This window comes from Arvicola amphibius, chromosome 4, assembly GCF_903992535.2.
Source record: "Arvicola amphibius chromosome 4, mArvAmp1.2, whole genome shotgun sequence".
NCBI lineage: Eukaryota > Metazoa > Chordata > Mammalia > Rodentia > Cricetidae > Arvicola > Arvicola amphibius.
The window spans coordinates 99663071-99680262 of record NC_052050.1 but is presented as its reverse complement, the minus strand read 5'-3'; the positions used below and the strand labels follow the sequence as shown (position 1 = coordinate 99680262).

Sequence of the window (17192 nt, the reverse complement as noted above, 5' to 3'; positions counted from 1 at the left end):
GACGCGTGCGTGCGCGTGCGTAGCTGTTCCTAGCTACTGGGTTCTGCACGAGGCTAGGAGAGTTATGGAGGGCTCTGCGTCCGCCTCCACCCCGGCCTCAGCCGACACGCCGACCGCTGTGGAGCATCTGGATAGAGAGCAGGCGAGTGATTGGCGGACAGCGACTTGGAAGCAGGGTAGTTGGGACCCGCGTGAGGCATGGGTGCGGAGCGAGAGGCCTGGAAACCCAGAGCGGGCCCAAGAGTGCATGGGCGCCCCGGAGCCCGAAGGAGGTCGCCGAAAAGGCACCCCGGCGGGTTCGCTTCCCTCGGACCTGTGGCCTATTCGCCTCCTGTTGAAAGTGGGCGTTAGCGCTCCATTCTGCAGGGTTACAGGACGCTTGTATGTGCACGTGCGAAAGGAGCGTGCTCAGGGCCGGGCGTGTGATGCTCTGAAAGCGCTCCCAGCGCTATGCCCTTTTCCTGATTGTTCCCTCTTTCGTGGAGGACAGCTTCGGTAGAGCCTATAACGACACTTTGTAAACAGATACCGGGAGCAGGTATTTGGGAGTTCTTGATGGATTCATAAATTGCACACTGGGTTCAAATTCTAAGAGCCCAATACGCTGATTGAAGTTTACTCAAATAGCCGGGCTGTGGTGGCGCACGCCTTTAATGCCAGCACTAGAAAGGCAGAGACAGGCGGTCTCTGCGAGTTCGAGGCCAGCCTGATCTACAGCGTGAGTTCCAGGACAGGCTCCAAAGCAACAGAGAAACCCTGTCTCGAAAAAGAGAGAGAAATTTGACCGATAAAAAGAAAGAGTAGCAAAGGAAACAAACTTGTTTGTGTATATGGGAGCAATGGTTAACCTAAATTGAGAAAATTAATTTATTTCTGTGTTTCTGCAGATTAGAAAGGCAGTGGAAGTTCTGCTTGCACACTGCAAGTCAAGAAAAAACAAAAAGGAGTTACTTTCGAATGGGAATGAGAATTTATTTTTAATGGTGGTATTATGGAAAATTCCAAAGAAAGAACTGCGGGCCCGAATGTAAGTTCTAATTTACCTGTTCAGGATTTTTTGGGGGGTTCTGTTTTGTTGTTGCTGTTGTTTGGCTTTTCTTCCTCCTGTTCTTTTTTTTTTTTTTTTTTTTTTAATGGTTTCATTACAAAAGCTTGCCGGACCCCAAACTCAGGAATAGATCTGCCCCGCCTCTTGAGTGCCCAGTCTTTAAATTTTGAGAATTACTTAGAGCGTATCTATTTCTGAGTGTATGAATGTGTACCACATATCTCCAGTGCTTGCCGAGGCCAAAGGAAAGTGTCAGATCACCTGGTACCGGAGAGACGAGGTTTTGAGCAGCCCAGTGTGAGTACAGGAAACTGAACTAAGACCATCTGGGAAAGCAACAAATGGTCTGATCTGCTGAGTGCCCTCGTTCCTGCTTGGGAACCCTCTTCCCTCACCCCCTTATTCTTTTATAAGATATTTTTAGAGACAGGCAGATCTCTGAGTTTAAAGTCAGTCTGGTCTACAGAGCTAGTTCTAAAACAGGGCTACACAGAAACTGTGTCTTGAAATTAAATAAAAATATTTTTTAGGTTGCACACATGTGGAAGTCAGAAAATAAATATAATTTCTCATCTACCGTCTTGGTCCTGGAATTGAGCTCTAAGCATGTGTCTTTGCCCACTGGTTCATCCAGCCTCCCCATATGCATTTATATTTCTGTTAGCTATCTTTTGTCAGCTTCCTCTGATGTAGGGTTGACAGATAATTGTGGTCTCTCTCAAACTCTTACTTGACCAAGTAAGTGTCTTATAGATTGTGTTCTGCTTGTTCTTTTTATCAAAGCAGTATCTAGTATAGCTTGTTTTTTTCCAAAAAATGATGGCTCGGGGAGGTTTAGAGGGGAAAAACACTTGATTTCCAAATGTGGGTGTGGATGTGTGTGCACAAAAGCTTGGGGGAACCTGAAGGGGATCAGATTCCCTGGAACTTAAGTTACAGATGATGTAAACTGCTATATGGGTGCTGGGAACCAAACGTGGGTCCTCTGAAAGAGTAGGCAGTGCTCGCAAATGCTGGTCCAGCCCCACTCGCTTTAATATGTATGTCTGTAAACACATACGTTTATGTATGTATGTATGTATGTATGTACACACATGTGAAAACATGTGTTGGGGTATGTGAGAACATGAGCGTGGATGCCAGAGGACACTCTTGGGTGTCTTCCTTGGGAGCGCCATCCACCTCCTTTTTAGGTAGGTCTCATTTGCTTAGAGCCCATCAACTAGGGTTTACCACTGAACCCTACGGATCCTCATGTATGCACCTTCCTCTGAGATAGCTCATGTTCTCTTTGACATAGGAGATGAGCACAGATCCTTGTTTGTACAGTGAGTGCTTTAAGATGTCTCTCTGGGGGAATGGAGCGGGATTCCTTCCTGTGCTGCAGGACTGCTCTACAGTGAGCTATACATTCCAGCCCTCTGCATCCTTTATTCCCATATCTTTGTTCCGTTTTTCACTTATGGGGCGTCCCCCCTTTTTTTTTCTGTTCCTCCCCCACCTGTCTTTTTTAATGTTTATTTGTTTGTTTGTTTATTATGTATACAATATTCTGTCCATGTATGCTTGCAGACCCCATTACAAATGGTTGTGAGCCACCATGTGGTTGCTGGGAATTGAACTCAGGACCTTTGGAAGAGCAGGCAATGCTCTTAACCTCTGAGCCATCTCTCCAGCCTCCCCCACCTGTCTTAATTGATTTGATTTATTCTGTTTTTGGTGTTTTTCTTCCTGGGCTGGCCTAGTACTTTTCACATACCTGACTTGCTTTCCTTCTGACCTGTATTTGCTTAAGTAGAAAATAAATCAAGCCGGTGGCGCACACCTTTAATCCCAGCAGGCGGATCTTTGTGAGTTCAAGGCCAGCCTGGTCTGGAACAGTTAGTTCCGGGACAGGCTCTAAAGCTACAGAGAAACCCTGTCTCGAAAAACCAAAAAGAAAAAAAGAAAAAAAATAAATAAAAGTGTAAGTAAATGGGGCTGACAGGATGGTTCAGGTGGATATGCTTGCCCCCAGTCCAAGTGACCTGAGTAAAATCTCTTGGCACACATGGTAGAAGGAGAGAAACAGTTCCCAAAAGTTGTCCTCTGAACCCACATGTGTGCCATGGTACACCCACAAAATTTTTTTAGATGAGAGTAAGTGTGTGTTTTGGATAATACTTTCTCTGGAATAATGCATTGCTCTTTGTATTTTGTCGTTTTTTTACAGGTCTTTGCCTCATAGTATTCTATCAGATTCATCAGAAGTCTGTTTGTTTACCAAAGATGACTGTGAGTCACCTGAACAGACAGAATGTTTCTACAAAAAGCTTTTGAAAAAACATGGCGTCAACAGCATCTCTCGGGTAGGAATCATGTTGCTACTTTGAAGTCCTTTCAGAAGTCTAATTGAAATGAAGTATGATACACTGCTATACTTTTTTAGGTCTATTTTTCTCTTTAGTTTTTCTTTATGGGTATGTGTATATGCCCCTAAGCCTGCGTAATATGTACAGTGTGGTTACAGATCTACTTGAAGACCAGAGAGGGTTTCAATTCCCTTGGAGCTGGAGTTGCAAGTGGTTGTGAGTTGCCTGATGGATACTGAGAAATAAAACCCAGGTCCTTCAAAAGAGCAACAAGTGCTCTTAACTGCTGAGCCATCTCTCCAGCCCCTGTTTTTCTCTTTGTAATCTAATTGTTGAGGTTTTGGTTGGCTGTATTTTATTTTATTTTATTTTTGACTGTATTTTATTTTACTAGTGAGGAAGGTGCTATTCTTATTTGTGACTGAAAAGCAAAATGCATGTCGGATTTTATACCTAGTTTTAATTGTCTAAGGAGGCTTGGGGAGGGCATGGGGTTCCCTAGGCTTAGAGTTGAAGGCTGTTTCCATAGGTGGCTGTCAGAGCTCTGAGCCACCTATAGCCCCATCACAGATGATTTAGGAACTCAATTGTTGTGTTAATTCCTCTGTGTCTGCCCCGACTTTTGTGACTAGTTGTGTATTTTATTATTCTCTAATTTTTTTTTATTTCTCCTCGTACTAGGAATTGAATCCAGAGCCTTACATATGCTAGTCTAATACTTACCCCAAACTTGCAATGTAGATCAGGTTGGCCTCCAACTTAGAGGTGTCTTTCATTTGTGAAATTAAATTACCCCAGGCTTGGATTAAAGGTGTGCACCAAGTGCTGCCCCCACACCCCCATCTCTAAAACATCTGCTTTTTAAAAACATGCCTGAGTGTTTTGTCAGTGTGTGTCTGATAGGTACAGGAACCCATGAAGGGCAGAACAGAGTCTTGGATTCCCTTACACTAGAGGGGGGTGCACTTGACTGTTAGCCACTATGTGGGTACTGAATCAAACACAGGTCCTCTATAAGAGCAGCCAGTGCACTTAACCTCTAAGCTATCTCTCCGGCTCCTGTTTTACTTTGTTTTGAGATAGCATCTTCCTCAATTGCCTGGGCTAGCCTCAAAGTTAGCATTTTCCAATCTGAGACTCAAAAAAACAGGTTATTTTGTCCTGGATTGTAAAAGGAGCAGCAGGCAGCTTCCCACCACCCAGCTAGCTTTACCCAAAATAATTACACGGAAACTGTATTCTTTAAAACACTGTTTGGCCCGTTAGTTTCAGCCTCTTATTGGCTAATTCTCACATCTTGCTTTAACCCATATTTAGTAATCTGTGTAGCACCACGAGGTGGTGGCTTACCAAGAAGGATCCTAACCGGCGTCTATCTCGGAGAGGAGAGTCATGGCGGCTGCCTGAGGCGTCTGCTTGACTCTGCTTTCTTTCTGCCACAATTCTGTTCTGTCTACTCCGCCTACCTAATTTTCTGACCTATTAAAGGGCCAAGGCAGTTTCTTTATTAACCAATGAAAGTAACACATAGACAGATGACCCTCCTCCATCACTGGTCCTTAATTATTCTTCTCAGTGTCCCCAGCATTTGGCACAGTGCTTGGCAAATTTTAGATGCTCAGGAATTCATTAAACTGAGAAGGGTGTGAGTCTAGGACTAACCTGAATGGGAAGCGTTAAAGATTTCTTCTTTTGTGTCAGGTTCTTAAGGTTTTTGGTTTTGCTTTTGTTTCTGTTTTCTAGATTATCCCTTTTAGAACTTTAAAAACGGAATATAAAGCCTATGAAGCCAAGCTCCGCCTCCTGGGTAGCTTTGACATCTTCATTGCTGATGAAAGAATTAGACGGCATTTGCCTACGCATATAGGAAGACACTTCTATCAGAGGAAGAAGTAAGTTTATTTGTGATGACTGGACTTCAGTGGTAGGAGTTTTTATGTGTGTGGTGTTCTAACATCTGTGTGTTTTTACAGAGTTCCAGTATCTGTAAACCTTCTGGCCAAGAATCTGTCCAAAGAGATTAACAACTGTATCACAGGGACCGTCTTAAACATCTCCAAACAAGGTTCTTGCAGGTAACAAGCGGAACATCTATGCAAACCTTTAAACTTTACATGTTATGGTAATCACATCCTTTTTTTTTTTTCTTTAAAGAGTGGTATTAATGAAACCAGATCCTTCTATTAAAACCCTAAGAGACCAGATGGTGGTAGATCTTTGGGTAGATCTCTGAGTTCAAGGCCAGCCTAAAATACAAAGCAAGTTCCAGGACAGCCGATCTCTGTGAGTTTAAGGCCAACCTGTCTACAGAAGTAGGTTTCTAGACAGAATCCAAAGCTAAAGGGAAATTTATCTTGAATAAACAACTAAAATATCGTCTTCTAAGAAAATTTTTCTTAGAAGTGACTTTAGTCCCCTATTAACAAGTTCGTTGTCGTTGTGATCTGATTTTCCTACATATTCACCCCAGTAGGACACCAGCTGCAGACCAGAGAAATGCTTCTCTGGGTCTGTGGCATTACTCAGAGAAGCACATCTGACTAAAGCAGCTAAGTCACTGAAGGCCATGTACCACTGAAGTGCTCTGTCCAGCTATAGGCAGCTCAGTGCAAAGTGTTTACATAGCCTTGGGGGAAAAAAGCCTCTTCAGTCTTGTCCCTGTGTGGACCTGCTGATACTCCCCTTTCTGAGGCGTGCTTCAGCTGGGAGGAAGGAGCTGCATACTTAAACCTCAGGTTCATTCTCACCCAGGGTCCTGAATGTTTGCTGCCTTACATCTAGACCAAAGGAAAGACCTTTGGAGTCAACAAGATGGTTCAAGTTTAAGGCTGGCGACTTGTTTTTGATCCCCAGGACCCACATGGTAGGAGAGAATCAACACCTGCATGTGTCCTGACCTCCACATACCGTGAGACACCAACATTCACACAACACACACACACACAAACTCAAGTACAGTTCCAGGCACGCATGTTAGATGTGGCTTACAACCACCTGTAATTCCACCTCCTGGGGGTTGAGTGCCTGTGGGCTAAAAGCTTATGTGCATAGACTCAGACATACATACATATAATTTAGAATCCTTTAATCCTAGCATTGGCAAGGCAGAGGCAGATAAATCTCTGAGTCAGAGACAAACTTGGTCTACATAAAGAATTTCAGGCCAGCTAGAGCTATCTACTGAAAACCTGTCTCAAAATAAATTTTAGATAAATAAATAAACTTTAAAAAGCTTTTATATAGGGCTGGACAGATGGCTCAGAGGCTAAGAGCACTGACTACTCTTCCGGAGGTCCTCAGTTCAATTCCCAGCAACCACATGGTGGCTCACAACCATCTGGTGCCCTCTTCTGGCCTGCAGGGATACATGGAGGCTGAACACTGTACATATAAAATTTTTTTTAAAAAATCTTTTATATAATGTAATAAGATGCCTTTGTTCTTTTCATATGGGGTTTCACTGTATAATTCTAGCTAGCCTGGAACTCACAGAGATACTCTGGCATTTCCACTGAATGTTGGGATTAAAGGCATGTCCCCACAGACACACCTAAAAACATGTGTGCCATTATGCCCAGCAAGGATAATGATTGCCTTTCAGCCTTATGTGGTCATTGATGGTGTCAGTGTTGCCTCCTACTTGCAAGAGGGAAGTACCCCTGATTGGTTTCAGTTAAGTAAGAAGAGTTGTCGTTGGGCTTGACCACCTGTGACTTTGTCATAGACTGATGTCAGAGAGCCACAACTTGGAGATGCCAAGTATAGTGACTCACATGGTCCTAACATGGGGGAAGCCTGTGTGGCATAGTGGTTCTGTGTTTCTCTCATACTTCTGTTCTCTTTGCCTGGCACAATGGCTTTCTGTCTTCTCTCGCCCTGCTGCTCACCACAAACAGCTCTGTGTGTGCATGCACATGTAGAGTAGACAGCTAGCTAGCCAGTGGCTGACTGAGAAGAGGAGCTAGACAGCTGCTGCCCGGGTGACTCTTCCCAACTGCCCCACAGTGAACCCCTAGTGGTGGGCCCTGCTACAGGATCCCTCCTGGGCTTCCTGTTCATTGCCTAGTCCCTGTCCTTAGCTGCAAAGTGTGCTATCTGTAAGAGGTGGGAACTCTGCTTGTGAAGGACCCATCTGGATGGATATGAAACTATGAGGTAGCAATGACCCTTGAGTGATTCTGCTCAGAACAACTTTAGGGACCAGTATTGTGGGTGTCAGAGGGCAGTTTCTGGGGTCAGTTCTCCATACACTGAGTTTACAGGAGTTGAACTGCCGCCCTCGGCCTCCGTGACAGTTCAGGCAGTCGGGCTTGTGTGGCAAGTTCCTTTACTGGCTGAGCCGCCTCACGGTTCAGCCTGTGTTTCTTCAGCATGGTGGTGTTCTGCTTTAGGTAATAGAGTTCTAAAATACAAAAGTTAAGAATCTTTATTTATTAAATTCTAGTGCTGTGCGTGTTGGTCACACTGGAATGAAGCCTCAGCACATCATTGAAAACATCCTGGCTGTTTCAGAAATGCTTTCAGAAAAACTGCCAGAGGTATAGTATGGCAAGTGCTTGAGTAGTGACGTTAAGAGAAGCAGCAGTGTGTGTGTGTAGATAACATTATTTCTTTGTTTCAGAAATGGCAGAGTGTGAAACTCTTGTTCCTAAAAACTGAGAAGTCAGTTTCCCTTCCCATCTTTTCCTCATTTGTCACATGCCAGGATGAAAACAACATCATGTCCTTCAATAGCCTGAGGAAAAAGGTCAGTATAAGTTAGAATATTGAGTGGGGTGGGCATAATGATCAAAGTGCAAGCCAGGTGATAGGGCACACCTTTAATGGCAGCACTCAGGAGAGAGATGTTACATGAAGGGGTCCCTTGTTTGTCCCGGTCGCCTAGCTTGCTTAGCCCCAAAATAATCACACAAGCTATTTATTAAAACACTCCTTGGCCATTAACTCTAACTTCTTATTGGCTAACTCTTACATCTTAATTTAACCCATTTCTATTAATCTGTGTATTGCTACATTGTTGTGGCTTACCTCTAAAGTTCCGACCAGTGTTTGTCTCCTGCGGCTCCATGGCATCTCTCTGACTCCACCTTCCTCCTCCCATGCTATAGGCCAAGGCAGTTTTTTTTAATGTTTATTTATTTATTATCTATACAATATTCTGTCTGCATATATGCCCGCAGGCCAGAAGAGGGCACCAGACCTCATTACAGATGGTTGTGAGCCACCATGTGGTTGCTGGGAATTGAACTCAGGACCTTTGGAAGAGCAGACAATGCTCTTACCCTCTGAGCCATCTCTCCAGCCCCCCCAAGGCAGTTTCTTTATTCATTAACTAATAAAAGCAACACATAGACAGAAGGACCTCCCACACCAGGGAGCGTGGGGCATGCAGGCAGACATGGTACTAGAGGAGTTGAGAATTCTACATCCAGATCCACCTGTAGTAGAAAGAGAGAGACACTGTATCTGGCTTGGGCTTTTGAAGCCAATGATAGTCTTCCTCCAACAAGGCCCTGTGTTCTACACCTATGTTCAAATTGTGCCATGTTCTAATGACAGATCCTATAGGGGCCATTCTTACTCAAGCCACCATACAAATGTCATTCTCTTTTAAATTGCTGTTGTAGGATACTCGATCACACTTTGAGCCCTGAAGTTTTATTTGTGTTAATGAAATCAAATCACCTTTGAGTCAGGAGGCCAAATTAGCAACCAGTTGATGGAAAGTCATCCTAGAGTGTCTGTAAGACAATAGTGATATGCACAGGAAGTAATAGGGAGGGACTTAGTGCAGTGTGGGTTCTTTTGGTGGAGTGGAAGTACACTTGGAGATGCCAGCAAAGGAGAGGTCAGCTAATGGCTACTCAACCTCTCTGAGCTAGCCGGGTGGTGGTGGCGCATGCTTTTAATCCCAGCACTCAGGAGGCAGAAGCAGGCGGATCTCTGAGTTCGAGGCCAGCCTGGTCTACAAGAGCTAGTTCCAGGACAGGCTCTAGAAACTACAGGGAAACCCTGTCTCGAAAAAAAAAAAAATCAACCTCTCTGAGCTAGTAGGTTTCCGCCCCAGCCTTTGATTCCCAAGACTTGCTGATAAATAGAACAATAGAGATTTAACTAAAAACTATATTTGGCAGCAGTGACGTAGCTGGCAGAGTTCCAGCCAGGTTGCGACCTGAACGGCTGGGCACGAGAAGCAGCGGGTGAAAGTGCGGCCCCTGAGCAGAGGACAGCAACTGTCCTTGCTTCTTGGAATACGCTTACAGGTCATCCTGGTTGGGTTTTGGGTTTTGGTTTTTTTCCCAGTTTATCTTTGGTTTTGCTTTATTTAGGAGTTCCCCACCCCCTTGGTTTTTCAAGTCAGGGTTTCTCTGTTCTTTGGAGCCTGTCCCAGAACTCACTCTGTAGACCAGGATGGCCTAGAACTCACAAAGATCTGCCAGTCTCTGCTTCCTGAGTGCTGGAATTCAAAGCATGAGCCACCACCTTGTTTTTGGAGACAGGGTTTCTCTGTGGCTTTGGAGCCTGCCTGGAACTAGCTCTTGTAGACCAGGCTTGCCTCGAACTCTGCCTCTTGAGTGCTGGGATTAAAGGCGTGCGCCACTACTGCCCAGTGGGTTCTGCTTCCTTAATGTAGGTACTAAGGTTTAATTTCTCTCTCTTTTACCTTCCACCTCTCAGTCTCATGCTTACAATTTGGTGATGGGTATAGAACTATTGAGCCCTTGCAGGGCCTTGCATGTAGTAAACATGTATCGTACCGCTAAACTAAACCCCCAATTCTTTTTGTTTGAGACAGAATCTGAGTCTTTAGTACATAGACCAAATTGGTCTTTGAGTTTGCCTTCCTCCTATCACGGCCTCCCAGCTAGCTAGGAGTGCAAGCATGTACTAACATTCTGCTGTTATTTCACCTATCATCTGTGTAGTGGGTGGATGGGTGTATAGCTAAGTGTCAAGGTAGACAGCCGGTTATGGTAGAAAGTGTCAGTAATTAATCTTGTGGCAGGTACGTAGGAGACGTGCAAGGCCAACCAGCTTGGGTACACATCGAAACACCTGTCACCCCACAAACAAGTAGAGCTGAGTTTTAAGTGCTTGGAAATAGGCATTCTGCATGCATGGTCAAGGATGCTTTAGGGAGTTTATGAATAATCATAACTGTAGATTCTCAATCTGTTTTCTCTCAGTGTTTTTCCTGCTAATTTTATCTGTTGTTTTGGTAGGTAATAAAGAAAAAAATGAATTATGAAAAAGAAAAGTCGAAGAAGAAAAACAAAATGTTAAGGAAAAGCTCCAAAAAGGCTGCGTCTCAAGGTAAAACTAGCAGTGCTCGAGTGAAGGCCCCAAGATCCCAGGAGAAAAAGACCAGAAAAGTAAAAGCACAACCTGAAGGGACGGACGAGAGTGAAGAAGCAATCCCACAGCTGGTCCCAATAGGAGAAACACCGAATAAAGAAAACCTGGAGGTATTTTTTTAAATATTTATTTATTATGTGTACTATATTCTGTCTGTGTGTATTTCTGCAGGCCAGAAGAGAGCACCAGACCCCATTTACAGGTGGTTGTGAGCCACCATGTGGTTGCTGGGAGTTGAACTCAGGAAGAGCAAGCAATGCTCTTAACCTCTGAGCCATCTCTCCAGCCCCACCTGGAGGTATTTTTATTGGCATTGGTAGTTGTATATCAGGCAAGCAGGGCTAAGTGATGGGAGTCTTCGTTTTCAGGCTGTAGGAAGGTAGGTACTGATTGACTTTATCCTGAAACATCTTGAGTAATGTAAAAGGCCTGTGTTACTCTTTGACAGTTCATCTTCTAGAAGCGTAACTCGTGTGGGTATTCATTGTAGCAGGTCCATAAAGTGGGCAATCTGAACACGTAAGCACAGGATGTGTCTGCTGCCAGCAACATACTGGGGTGTAGTTCTTGTATTGTTAGCCTGGGCTTAATCCAAAGCGTTAGGATTGCTGTCACTGTACCAGTCAGCCTTTATTATTTTTAATAAAAGAAAAACAGAAGTAGGGATATATTCTAAAATAAAAACTGACTGGACATTGGTGGCGCACACCTTTAATCCCAGCACTCAGAAGCAGAGGCAGGCAGATCTCTGAGTTTGAGGCCAGCCCTGGTCTAGAAATTGAGTTCCAGAACTGTTTCACAGAGAAACCCTATCTCGTTTGGAAAAAAAAAAAAAAAAAAGTTAATGTGCTAAGCTGAAGTAGGAGCTGAACCCAGCCTGGATTACAAAATGAGTTCCAGCCAGGTGAGACCGTGTCTCAGAAAGAAAAAGACAGAAAACAAATGTCTGATGATAGAAAAGGCCATCCCTCATTTCACCATGCCGAGGTTACACTTAGAAGTTACAATCAGAATTGTGGCTCCTTAAGTTTGATTGTGAAATCTTGGTCCTTGTTGTTCTAGACTTAATTTTCTTTCCTTTTTTTCTTTTTAAGATGCAAGAAAATATCATAGGGGAAAAGTCTCCAAAAAAGAAACCTGATACAAATCCACGTCAGGGAAAGAAAAGGAAGGCCCTACCAGCTACAGAGACCCCAGAAGCTTCAGGGCCTGAGATGGCAGGAAAGAAGCCAAGAAGTATGCCAGAAACCATGAAGCCAGAGGCCAAGTTCTTTAAACCCAGGAAATCTTCCAACGCGCCCAAAGACAAAAAAGCCCAAGTAGCCCACTCAAACTAAGATCAGGTTTCTCGGTCTGAAGTAACTATCAGAGTTAACTGAAGAGCTATTCAAGAATACTTAGGCAGGGAGGGTGTGGTGTCGTACACTGTGGGACATAGAGACAGGCAGATCTGTGTGGATTTGAGGCCGACCTGGTTGTCTGCCTAGGGAGTTTAGGCCAGCCAGTACTACAGAGTGAGACCTTGTCTCAACAGACACACTTGAACAAAATTGGGTGTGCACTCCTGCATTAACACTCAAGAAGCCAGGGCCAGAGAGTCATGAGCTTGAGGGAAGCCTAGAGTTTGGCAAGAATCTGTCTTTAAAGACCAAACTGGCTTGGTCTTTAAAGTCACTGTGAGGCTTGGTGGTATAACACTTGCTAGCATATGCAAGGTCCTGGCTTCAGTACCCAGAACTGTTTAAAAAAAAAAATACCACACACCTGCACCTAACAAAAGGTCCTCTGGTCCTGACCCCATGCAGTCTTTTTTGTTTTTGTAAAGTTTCCAGGGGTGATTCTGAGTTAATATCTCTATTTGTAAAGGCCTAGGGATTTGAAGCAAAAGCATCTGTTTTTGTTGTTCAGCGTGCTTGTTGATAATAGTGCTTTGGTATGTTGTGTTTTAATAAAAGTATGGCGTCTGCTTCTGGTAAATGGTGCTGTGCTGTGATGTTTTTGCATCTCACCTGACTAATTTGAAGACATAGAGGATTGATAGGTAATGACTCAGGCTAGGAGTACTGGCTTCTCTTCAGAGGACCCAGGTTCACTTCCCAGCACCCTCACAGTGACTCATGGCTCTAACTCCAGGTCCAGGGATCTGAGGCCTTCTGGACCCAGGCACCAGCCCAGAAATGATGCACAGATGTATATATATGCAGACAAAACACCCAAACATTAAAAAAAAATTTTGAAAAATCAATACAATTCCTTTTGTAGATCTTGAAAAAAAAAAGAAATAAAAATCAACTACAAAATGGAACTGAGAGGTTTCTTGTGTGCTCCTCCAGATGGTCGCTGGGTTAATTTTGATAATGAGCCAGCACATAAGTTAAAGGGTATTCTGGAGTGCCTCTGCGTAGTACCCTGTGGTTTTAATCTCGGGAGTTGAGGGCAGGGAACTAGTCTTGTTTCATAGGAGATGCTTTTTTTTTTTTTTTTTTAATTTACTATGTATACAATATTCTCTGTATGCCTGCTGGCCAGAAGAGGGCACCAGACCTCATTACAGATGGTTGTGAGCCACCATGTGGTTGCTGGGAATTGAACTCAGGACCTTTGGAAGAGCAGGCAATGCTCTTAACCTCTGAGCCATCTCTCCAGCCCAGAGATGCTTTTAAAAGAATATAAATGCAGAGTTAAAGCCGGGCGGTGGTGGCTGCACGACTTTAATCCCAGCACTCGGGAGGCAGAGGCAGGCGGATCTCTGTGAGTTCGAGACCAGCCTGGTCTAAAAGAGCTAGTTCCAGGACAGGCTCCAAAGCCACAGAGAAACCCTGTCTCGAAAAACAAACAAACAAACAAAAAAATGTAGAGTTAAAACTCTCGATTCCCATTTGACAAAGTTTCTAGTTAATAGTAACAAAACTCAGTGGTAGAATGATTAGCATACCTGATGTTTTATTTTAAAATGGTCTTAGTTAAGTACAAGCTGTGATTACACACACCTGTAGCATCTTAGTTAAATACAACTGTCTGTGGCTACACACACCTGTAGTCTCAGCACCCAACAGAGTGGCAAAATTGGAAGCTGTCAGATGACTCCTGTTCTCAGATAGGCCTGGGAAATACTTGGGCAGGTGTGTGTGAGCTACAAATCACCCGTGCTTAGTGATAACGTCCTGGGCTGGGACCCCTGATGCAGCATTTAATTCCAGCACTCAGAAAGTGGAGGGAGGAAGGTCTCTGAGTTACAGGACTGCCAGCCAGGACTACACAGTGAAACCCTGTCTTGAAAAAAACAAAAATGAAAATTATAACATCTTTACCAAATTCTCAGCAGGTGAAGACTCAGCATACTAGCCATCAGTTAAAAACCTCTTCCAATTTTGGCATTGCCTTTCACATAAGATAGTCGAGTGAGGGCTCTTGTGTATGCACTCCTTGTCAGGACTTTCTTCAGAATAATTGAGGCATTCACATTAGTGGGTGAAGAAAATGCTGTGTTGCATGGGCCCCACTCTCCCCACCATGAGTGTCCATGTTGCTTCAATTCTGCAATCAAGGGCCTAATGCATAAAAAGCCCAGCCATGCTGACTCTTCACTGAAGGACCCTTCCTCTTGAAAGTCCTCACTGCTTTGGAAGAAAATTTCTAGTATTTGTTGACTGATTTAAAAGCTACTGTTGGACCAGGTGAGAAAAGTCATTTCTTTCCTAGAACTAACTGCTAGTGTAACCCGAAGGTCCTTGAAGGTACAGCTTCACAGCTTTCTGCGTCTATGCTAAGTTCCCGCGGACGGGAACGTCTGCACAGGGAGGGGGTCTTAGTAGATGTGCCCGTGGGAACTTAGACTCTCCCTGTGCAACGAACGGCTGTTTGTCTGAAAATACTAAGATTCTGGATTTGGGGACGGAAGAGGGGGTTCTTAACAGCGGTTAAGAACTCTTGTTCTTGTAGAGGACCCAGGTTCTATTCCCAGCATCCACATGACTGCTCACAACACAACCTTCCGTAACTCCAATCCTAGGGTTTCTGATCCCCTCTTCTGAACTCTGAGGATGCCAAGCATGCATGTGTGTACAAAGGATGCACAAACAACAAAACACTTGTACATAAAAAAAGTTTTTTTTAAGCACAGAATTTATTTTTGTCTTGGGTTTTCGGAGACATGGTTTCTCTGTGCGATAGATCTAGCTGTCCTGGAATTAGCTTTGTAAAACTGACTAGCCTAAAACTCAGATCTGCCTGCATCTGCCTCCCAAGCACTAGGCTTAAAGGTGTGTCACCTAGGTTGTTTTTCGTGTGGTTTTCTATTTTCCCTTTCTTCCTCTCTCTCTCTGTCTGTCTCTCACTCTCTCTTCTCTTTGGGTGGTGTTTAGAGGGGTTTTGTTTTTGCTTTTTGTTGGTTTTATTCGTTTGCTTTGAGAGTTGTTTCACCATGTACCACCTCAGGCCTGGAATTCAGCTTCCAAGTTCTAGGATTACAGGTACTGCCATCTCGTCAGTCTGGTCCACATTCATCTTTGAATTTTACTTCTTGTATTAAGCATAACAAGACACAGCTGGGGGGTGCACGCTTTTATCCCAGCACTCGGGAAGCCGAGGCAGGCAGATCTCTGAGTTCAAGACCAACCTTGTCTACAAAGTGAGTTCCAGGAAAGGCTCTAAAACTACACAGAGAAACCCTGTCCCAGGGAAGAAAAAAAAAAAAAAAAAAAAAAAAAACAAAAAACACTTGAGGGTGAGGTAATGCTCCATTCTTAATAGCCTTTCCAGAGTTTTGAATGACCTGCTGCCACCTTTAACAATGGGATCTCACCATGCAGCTCTGACTGTCTTGGAAATTCACCTGCTTCTGCTTCAGGAGCAGAGGGGTGAAAGGCGTGTGCCGACACCTGACTATGTGGGATCTTTTATTACCACTGAGAACCACACTGGAGCTGTGGGTGCAGCTCAGGAGTAGAGGGCTTCCCTACCACCTGTGGTGCGCACCCCACCATCCTACCCGCCTCACTGTAAGAAGTGTTAAACTAGCTGGGCTTTGAGACAGAGTTTCTACATAGCCTTGGCTGTCCTGGTACTTACTTGCTGGGAATTCTGAATCTTCCTACCTCAGTCTCCCAAGTACTGGTTTATGAGCATACCCCAACCCGGCAGCTCTCCATAACCTTGAGCTGTTTCTAACTGTAATCTCCCCTTCAATCACTGCAGGAAAATAACCAGTGTACCAACCTCTTCAAATGGATGTGATTAGCAGTCTCCTACCAAGGCAGAAGCCTGTTTGCTGTCTATCCCTCTTGGAGTGTTCCTGGTGGCAGGCACTAGTCTTCATCATGGGAGCACTGACTCTGACTCTGGGCCTCATTCTCATTGTCTACAACTCCTACCCTCAAGTGGCTTTCTCTGTTGGAATATGCATGATAGTTGCAAGCTTTATTTTCATTGTACTCACTCGTGTGCAAGTTTTGCCTAACAATGAGAATTTAACAGAAGAACGAGAGTCAGAAACCGGGTCAGAAATTACCCTCTGCACCTCCCAGACTTCAGCGTTGACCAGCTCCCGAGTGTAACTCTGCACTGAACTTGATATTTAAACGTCCCCTGAACCTTTAAATCTGGACATTAAAAATACAAATAAAAATTGCCTTTTAGTAGCCTGTCTCCTAATAAAGCACAAAAGCAAGAATACCCAAAGGTAAAAGCCTTTTGTCTGTTTTTGTTCCTGTTATCTGTGGGACAATAGGTTTTTGTAGGATGCAGTGATTTTCTCACATTCGCACCATGGGCCCGAATCCTCAGTAGCTGACTCTCTACTCTCTCACTGTCTCTCTGCCATCGGTGAAGGCCTAGCTCTTCCTGGCTCTTTATGTTGACTCCTGCAACTTTAAGCATATGCAAAAGTGACCCAGACAACTCACTTAAGATTGGTACCTTCTCTATATAAATACAGTCCTGGGCTGGCAAGATGCCTCAACCTGAGATTGACGCCCCCAGGAACCACATGGTAGAAGGAGAAAACCAACCTCCCCCACCCCCGCTGTCTGACCACACCCATACCAGTGCCATGTCCCTGCATAATAGAAATATTTTGTTTTGTTTTAATCCTATCCAGTTCTTAACTATTTCTTCCCATTGGGACCCACTTCCATAGTGTGCCATAGTGTTGTGCGTATCCTGAGACATAGCTACAGAACTTAAGAGTATTCCACCCCCACACTCTTAGAATCCAGCCTCTGTTGCCCTCATTTTTGTCCATGCCCTCAACGAATCTGTTTCTGCTGTGACAGCCACCTCTCTTCCCCAATTTTTGTTCACTTTTGTCTGTTACCACAGGGGATCTCCCTTAAAACCACCACAGCCCCCTTGCTGGACAGTGGGTTTAGTGTGTGTGTGTGTGTGTGTGTGTGTGTGTGTGTCTTGTGGTTTTGGTTTTTCAAGCAGGGTTTCTCTAT

At 44.3% G+C, this 17192-nt stretch overlaps 1 protein-coding gene across 1 annotated transcript; it reads left to right on the top strand.

The window, feature by feature from the left end:
- The first annotated feature begins 5 nt into the window (after window positions 1–5).
- Window positions 6–12732, top strand: Rsl1d1 (ribosomal L1 domain containing 1). The gene is made up of 9 exons (XM_038326557.1): window positions 6–142; window positions 888–1027; window positions 3261–3396; window positions 5143–5291; window positions 5373–5474; window positions 7844–7937; window positions 8021–8146; window positions 10623–10865; window positions 11850–12732. Exons 1-9 carry the CDS (start codon window positions 65–67, stop codon window positions 12090–12092), a joined length of 1311 nt encoding a protein of 436 aa, XP_038182485.1. The 5' UTR covers window positions 6–64; the 3' UTR covers window positions 12093–12732.
- The last annotated feature ends 4460 nt before the right edge of the window (window positions 12733–17192 follow it).

Coding starts and splice junctions, on each gene's coding strand:
- Rsl1d1 (XM_038326557.1), top strand. CDS start 65: ATGGAGGGCTCTGCGTCCGCCTCCACCCCGGCCTCAGCCGACACGCCG. Junction 5,292..5,372: donor CACTTCTATCAGAGGAAGAA/GTAAGTTTATTT, acceptor GTGTTTTTACAG/AGTTCCAGTATCTGTAAACC. Junction 10,866..11,849: donor CGAATAAAGAAAACCTGGAG/GTATTTTTTTAA, acceptor TTTCTTTTTAAG/ATGCAAGAAAATATCATAGG.